Here is an 8,574-nt window from a genome sequence, read left to right on the forward strand (position 1 = left end):
CTTTAATTTCTGTGAACAGAAATGCAAATTAAAAAGTTTTCTCTTCGACAAAATTAAAATTTATTCTACAAGTACTTAAAATTGTATTTGCAGAAACTACTTTTTTCCATACAAGTTAAATTCTAATCAATTTTCAAAAACTTAGAAGCAACTAATAAAACATTTTCCATCCTACATTTTAGAAATAACATTAACACCCTTAATATACTAGTCAACTAAATGTTTTTGAACTGAAATTGTTTAAGTATGGGATATCATGTATGAATAAATAGTTCCTACCTTAATTCCACTTGTTAAGTATCATTTGCTACAAAAGCAAAATCAGTGTACAAAAAGAAACATATTTATATATGTTTATTGATCCAAAACAACTCATTATAAATCAAATATTGAGGCAACAAAGCATATTTCTACGACTTATACAAGCTTTTTCAAAACATAGTAATAAAAAATAAGCAGTTGAGATAAAACATATTTAAAATCATATTTCATGACAATAATAGATATTTTCCTATAAATCATATTTCAAAATTTAGCCATTAGTTAAAATAATTAAAAATCAACAAAATAACACTGATTTTTGTGTTTATGTGAGGACTTAATACAAAAGAAATTGTTCAGGTTTTCTTTTCTTAACCTAATTTTTTGCTGTTCATACTGAAACAATTATAAAATATATTATATATTCCTACAAATCATATTTCCAAATTTACCCATCAGTTGAAAATTATTATAAGACAACAAAATAACATTGATTTTATGTTTATATGAGAACATAATACATAAAACAAACTCTACTGGTTTAATTCTTTGACATTCTTCTTTCATTAACATAAATTCTTGCTGCTCACATTAAAACAATAATTACCCCTTTCTTTCTGTTCAAAACTCAAAAAAAACAAACTAAATCAATGAACAATTCCAAGTTTATGATTCTCCTTCAGAGTTCATATTCATGGGGTCAAAGAATATTGACCATCAAACTTCAGGTACACCGTGACCATGTACATCTCCAAACATGTGGTACAGGTGTTGATACTGGGACTTCCCTGGGCTTAATGGGTTTACACTATAGCCATAAGGAGGAGGTGGTGCCACTTGTTGGGCAACAGTGGAAAATGATGCATGAGACGCAGAGGAACTGGGAAGTATAGCAGCTGTAGCACTAGCTGGTTGCATGTGGGCAGGCAGAGGATGAGCTGCAGCACATGGTACTGAGGCTGCCATGACTGATCGGTGGCTAGTATGGTGGTGAGCTGGAGGAGGAGCTGGTAGTTGGGCAGCAGGAAATGATCTTCCAGTCCCAGGTGTAAGAACATATTTCTGCTGATTAATGGATGGGATATATGCTGGTTGTGTTAGGCTGGAAGTCATGTACACTGTTGGTTGACAATATTCCCTGTCAAAAAACAATTATTTGAAATTGTTCACACTGAACTACTAACATGGGTATAAAAACTTCTTTTGACATATTAGCCCAAGGTTAATGGTGTGAGAAATTTTCTGGCTCAAAATGAAATTCTACTAGTCAAACTGATTTTTTTCAACATAATGACTAAATTACGATGCATTACATATCTACATTCATTGCGCTGTTTTCTTCCATAGTATAAAAAAAAAACTAAAAATATAACACATGACACAGATGTGGGCAGGTTAACCAGTCTATATGTGACAGATTAATATTCAATATGTTGTATCTAGTAAAAAGGCTGAAGTTCTGAGTGAACAGTCTTACTCATATTACCCAAACACATCTAGTATAAATAAAACTGTGCATAGAAAATAACTATTATACATTAAAAAGGGTTATGAATATGAAATTAAATACTTGGACATTTTATCATACAAGTCATAACTGACTGACATCAGGCTTATAACAAATTAATAATCAAGAGAGCCAATCTTACAAAAATGTTAGTGAATGTAGATATTTAGTGTTTGAAAGAAACAATAACAACAGATAACTTTGTTTTCATTTTGGATAATTTAATATAGAAATTGATTTTACACACATGCACACATTTCATGCAAGCAGAACTGCACTAGTTTTCGACTAATATTTGTGGAAGTTATAGGAGTTTGAACTCAAAATTTTGCAGACTAGTGAATTTTTACACCTCTGTGATAAGTTTAATTTATCCATGATGATAAAATAAACATTAAAAAAAACATTTTTCTTGCCAACTTTTACGTTCATCATGAGACACTGATTTTACAATTCAGTTATACATACTTATTTGAATTAATAGAATCCATACCATACTTGCCAATATTTCAAAATTCTCAAGGGGGAGATATTACGTGACCCTTGGCAAATAAACAATTTACAAGCACGTGAACAATCAAGATTGGTTTAGAATGATAAATACATCTTATTAGTATAATTTGTTTTCATTGGCCAAGAAGAAAGTGAAGCCCAACTTCCAGTATGAATCACGTGTTTATTGAACTGGTTTCACTACAGAGAGCAAATGACTGGCAGACATTTCCCAGGAAATTTTTATTGTATGAAAAAGTTAATTACCGTTACGCAAATCAATAGATTTTCAGAAAAAAATCAGTAGAAATGACCAATTTTTAAAACCAATCAGTAGATCGGGTCAAAGGTCTAAATTCGGGAAACACCCACCCAAATAGTGAGAGTTGGCAAGTATGCTATACAAAGTGACCATTTCTCATGTGAAGTAGTAACCACACTTAATATATAAAAAAAACTGTAACTCAGATGTTAAAAACAGTTTTGAATTATTAGCCGATTAAAATATTATTATCATATTTCAAAAACTCACCTGTAGATATCAGCTTGTGAATCAGTAGTCAGATAAAATGACTGTCCCACATGTTGAACTGGAGAAAGGTGTGCTGTAGAGCTAACATGTCTTACAGTATTTCCAGTCCCCAAAACACTGTTAACTAATTGGGTAGCACTCCTTGTAACTAGTGTTCTCTGAAAGAGTTCACATGACTTATCAAAATAAATTTTTTCAAGAATAAATTCTCTATTTGAGAAATATATTGGGTAAGAGAATATACTAGGAACAAGTCTTGAAAACACATCAGTTTGGATTAAAATTTCAAAAAGTATAAAGTTATCATACATACATCTATGTCTTACAATCTTCTATAGGTCATAGTTATAATTTCAATATAGTGTTACATGAAATTTTTTTATCAGAATTAAGGTATATTTTTTTACCTAGTATTATTAAATACTTCTAGTGTGATATCTTTTCACTAAACTTTCAAATAATGCCAGCTAAAACAACATATATAAAACCTTAACCATCTTTCAAAATTCCAGGAACAACATGACGTACACAGTTTATGGCATCTTTCAAAGTTACAGGATAAAGAACACACTTAGCTTACCCCAATTTTAAATCCCAGGAAAAACAACATATATTTCGCTCTCCTAACTTTCATACTCACAGATAAGAAAGTTTATCCTATTCTCATAGAGGTAAGTGACAAACACAGCTCACCCCATCTCTCACAGCGACAGGTGATGTTGAACACTTAATTTGCTTCTCTCCTTCCAAGTTTTGTACCTGGTGATGAGCATAAAGTGAAAAGGATTCCCTCTCACACCCATGCTGACTAGAGTAGTCTATATTCACCACTCTTCCCGTTCCTGACGATGGTCCATAACCACGACGAACAACTGCTACAGGTTCTTCCCCTGCACTGACTACTTCACGTTTTGCTGGGAGGGAAGGGATGACATTTGACTGAAAGACTAACTGACCATATACTTCTTTGTTAGTCTGTGACTGGGCCTTTGCAAGAAGTTGTTTCTTCTGTGAGACCAATGGTGGTAGACTGAAGCAAAGAAAATGTTTATGGTAACACTTGATTATTAATAGAGTAAAACAAACAACCATGTGCTATAAGGAAAGAACAAATTATCAGTTAATATTTGTTCCAGCTGCTTTATATTTACTTTTTGATAAACTCCTTGATTACAATATAATGACACTATATTTATTTAAGTTTATGATTCTGACAAATTTTTAAAAATACCGTAGTAGTATCATTTAATTACTGGATGTTGTTGGTTCATATTAAAGGTCACTATGATCCAACTTTCAATGTACAAGAACATATAAAGGTGAGGTAAGTGCTTATCATTCTAAATATAATGCAACTTTTCACAAATATATCTGAACCCAGGATGAGTACTTTACACACAGGCAATATAACTAGGGCTGTAACAAAGGGTCGATTTGGACTGTCAGAGGTTCAGAGCACATTCCTAAACAAAAGTTCAAACCTTCAAGAGTACTAAGTTTTATAACTTTCTAATGATGCCACTACAACTACTATTTTATATGTGCTGCATCATAATGGTCTGCTCCAAGCTCCAATGCACAGAAGGAGCTGCTACATGTAAAATGTTGGCAGTGGTGTTTTTTTTTTCAATACAACTTTTGTTGTAGTAATGGGAATTTTCCATGTAAGTAACATTTAATGTGTGATTACTGTTCAAATATTGTCAAGTGGTTTCTGTTAATAAGAGAAAAACAATGACTCTGATACTGCTTGAATGCCACCTGATGACCTTTCAAATGTTTAGAACTATCTCTGAATTCCTGGCTAGCAAATGAACCTTTAAACACAGCCCTAATATACACAACTGAGTTTCTGCTATATCTGTAACACAAAAGTTTCATTTAACTTTTTTAATTCATGTTCAGTCATTTTGACTTTGTCATCACCAGGTAATCATGAAAGCTTTCATACCGTAACTTTTAATATGCCACGTGTATCTTCACAAAATTTGGCAAGCTTTTAGTAAATGTTACAAGTTTTTTGTACACAAGAAAATCCAGTTTTTTAATTAAGTATTTACTCTAAAGATTTGTCCATGAATATATGGAGTCAAAGTGTTGACTAGTCCAAGTGGAAAGCGACTTTCATGTTAAGTTTGAAAATATTTGTTTATCTTAAAATTTTAAAATTATATTTGCATAAACTCTAAAACCTCCTAAATGAATATCAAGGGATACTTATTTAAATATCTGTAGTCAAAATAATTAAAAATGTGTATTGAGAACAAGGTAGCATCATACATCATTCAGTAAATTAAAATTGTTATAAATGATGTAATATCAAACATCAGAGAACTATTATCAACTTGCAAAAAAAGGGGATGTGAAAGGTGGGCATGGCAAGTGGGTCTCACTTTCTAGTTTACATTTTGTAAACAAGGAAGATTGAAGGCTATAAACATTAGATTATTCTTTAGTGCTATTTATACTACAATAAGTAATGTATGTCAAACTCAGGATATCCAAGTGGGGTGATGAAAAAAATGAGGATTGGTAAATCAGAGTGAACAATGTCATGTTACATATACAAGGGGAGATTGAGAATTTATCTAAATATTTCCTTTTAAAATTAATAAATTTAAACTTATATAAGCTTAAAATTTTATTTATTAATTACATTTTGATGCAAAGTTTATCCATATACATTTTAATTAACTTTTGAAAGCAACTCTGTAGAAATTAATGCAAACTTACTTTACAGCACAGCTCCTGTCTGTTTGTGGTTCTGGCTTGATTACTTTCACCATTACATTTGTAGTAAAGTTTGGAAGAGGTTGAACTGGGCTGTATTGTCCTTCTGAATCGGAGTCTGGTACTATGACACAATTAACTATATTTTTTCTGGTGCAATAATTTCCCCTCTCTTGATTTTTGTTGTTATGTAAAGAAAGATGAGCTTCAGAGGAGTAAAAAAATATATTTAATACTACAGAGAATGAATAACGTACAAACCATCACAAGAAATATGATATAGAAACAAAATTTCTTGGGTTCTTGAGTGATGAAACTACAGCAGAATATAAGGTAAATGGAAACATTTAGTTGAAAATATTTCACTGAAGGCAAACCTGAAAGCAGCTACTTTTCAAAAACTCATTAATGTGATTAAGATATTTATCAGAATTAACAAACTGAGGAAAGAGTGGTCACCATTATTTTGTCTCTAGTTTATTTTGTATTATGGATAACTAATCTACCAATCTATAGTAAAACATACAGTTAATAACTTCAAGACAAATATTAAATGAAGTGTCCTTTAATAAATACTGTACTAATAAAGAAAGTAGAGTTTCATGAAATAATTTAACCTTAATATGCCTGTTAAAAACAAAGATTCTTTTTATACTTGGTTTAAATCTGACAACACTAACTTTTGTTAGCAAACATTCCTGAACTAATTACATCTTAATGACCTGTTACAATCATTCTTCAAAGTTATTAGTAAGGTTAGGTATTTTTTAACATCTAAAAAAAGTTTTTCTGCAGAAGAAAAGAGAATTTTCTTTATAAATATCTCTTTCATTACCTAAGTCCAATAAATATTAAGCCCATTTTGTTAAACATCTCCTCCCAACATTTGGCTTCCCAATCAGTTAGTTAAAAAGATATACTGTTTCAAGACTTTTTAATATGACTTAAGGCACAATTCTTACATGATGTTTTTACAAATATTAATTTTTTTTTTAAATTCTCAACTTAACAAAAAATTTAACTAAAAATAAGTATTCCTATAATGTTATTTTCATCTTAAAATTATTTTCAACTGAATAGCTTATACAATTTGTGCTATGGATACACAGTAAGATTTTGTTTTCTATCATTATCAATTCAATTATCAATACTTTATTAGCATTCATCATTCAATGTAGTTTTCTAGTTTTTATTTTACAACTCCAAGAGTAACCCTTGTTGGAAGTTCCAGCAGAACCAAACTGGAAATTTAAACTGTTTTTGAGATGGGAATGTCATAAATTGCCAATAATGTTTGATAGAGATCTAAATCATTAATCAACAGTGTTGAGCAATAATGCTTAGCAAAATGAACATAATTTTTAGAAAACAAAACATTTAACAAGAAAAAGGAAAATATGCTAAAACAAGGTTTATTTACCCATTCGCTATGGCTGGGCTGAATATTTCTCATTGTTTATGCCTTCCTCTGCTGGGTACAGGTTCATTATGTTGACTATCATTACTAGTTGGACAGCTTAACATCCTCTTGTCTCATTGCCTCTTCATTATCACACATTTGAACACCGCGCAACTCACTTTCACTATCTTCTAAGCTATCCGAGTAAAGCACATCAAGCATATTTACATAGCAATTAGAGTTGCTATTTGCCACTCTAGTGAAGTCAGCATGCAGTTGTTATATATTCTGATTAGGCATCTTGTTGGTTAATAAAGAACTGAGTGGAAAACATTGTGGGAATCCATATATCAACATTAGGTGGGATACCAATAAATATTTTCCAACTCATTTTACTCACCATACAGCGCACACAGCAATTTTGAATGACAATGAGAAACATTTGTCCCAGTTGCAATGTGAGGGGAGTGGGAGCACTGGGAAATGTATGTCCCAGCCACAGTGAAAAATTTAAACAAGTTACATTTACATGGGGCTATGTAACCAAATGAGCTGCTTATGGTGCTACATAAATTTTTCTTTTGTTATTTTGAGTGTTTCCTCTTGGCCTGAGACTCAATTTCTTTAGTCTAACTCTAAACTCCTAGAGTTAGCGACTTGTGGCTCCACTCGTCACGATAAATCCTCCAATAAATAAATTTGGTGTAACGAGTAGTTTTAATTGAAACTCCAACAATTAAGCCCACCTGGGCACTACTCTTTACACAACTTAGTATTGTTTGTTTGTTTGTTTTGAATTTCGCGCAAAGCTACACAAGGACTATCTGCACTAGCCATCCATAATTTAGCAGTGGAAGACTAGAGGGAAGGCAGCTAGTCATCACCACCCACTGCCAACTCTTGGTCTACTCTTTTACCAACGAATAGTGGGATTGACCGTCACATTATAATGCCCCCACGGCTGAAAGGGCAAGCATGTTTGGTGGGATGGGGATTCAAACTCGCGACCCGCAGATTGCGAGTCAAGCTCATTAACTACCTGGCCATGCCGGGCCAACAACTTAGTAAAATTATATGTTTGAATTGTATCTACTCATAGTGTTATTTAAATTTTCTAAAGTTTATTAAACAGGTTCATTATTTTTAATTATCCAAAAATCTTGTTTATTACTTGTATTTTGTTGTAATATGACAAATAACTGATTTAGTAATTTTTACTTAATAAAATTTAAGGTTGTTTCGGTATAGTATTTACTGAATTAGAAATAAAACCAAATTTAATACGAGATTTATGTAATTTAGGTATCATATATAAATATGGTAATTCTGTATATGGATTTATTTCAACATGAAATTTTTTATAGCTTTCAACAAGTTGTTAATAAAATCTTCTTTAGACTTATTTTGCAATTTAAAAGTTTGTGTAGTACCTATCTCACTAGTTATAATTTGGGCATAAAAACACTCACAGATAAAGCCAAAATTACAGTTGGCCTTATCAACTGGTACAATAATATACTTCCCTTGTATTTTATGGATTTTGGCTTTAAATTGAGAAAAAAGTTATTTCTATTTGATATTTAGTTAAGTTAATAATGGCTAATTTTTCTTTAATTCTATTAATAAAATAATATCTTCATTCTAAAAACCAGT

The 8,574-nt window shown here is 31.4% G+C and overlaps 1 protein-coding gene across 1 annotated transcript in view; it reads right to left on the reverse strand.

The window, feature by feature from the left end:
• Positions 1-6: 6 nt before the first annotated feature.
• Positions 7-8,574, reverse strand: part of LOC106462762 (homeodomain-interacting protein kinase 2-like) — an 88,722-nt gene continuing 80,154 nt past the window's right edge. The window contains exons 22-25 of the mRNA XM_022390098.1: positions 5,526-5,727; positions 3,486-3,822; positions 2,793-2,950; positions 7-1,399 (exon numbers count right to left, since the gene is read on the reverse strand). Coding sequence (XP_022245806.1) covers positions 979-1,399; positions 2,793-2,950; positions 3,486-3,822; positions 5,526-5,727 — 1,118 coding nt within the window. The 3' untranslated portion in view covers positions 7-978. The remainder of the gene's footprint in view (positions 1,400-2,792; positions 2,951-3,485; positions 3,823-5,525; positions 5,728-8,574) is intronic.

Source organism: Limulus polyphemus, unplaced genomic scaffold (genome assembly GCF_000517525.1).
Source record: "Limulus polyphemus unplaced genomic scaffold, Limulus_polyphemus-2.1.2 Scaffold1244, whole genome shotgun sequence".
Lineage (NCBI taxonomy): Eukaryota > Metazoa > Arthropoda > Merostomata > Xiphosura > Limulidae > Limulus > Limulus polyphemus.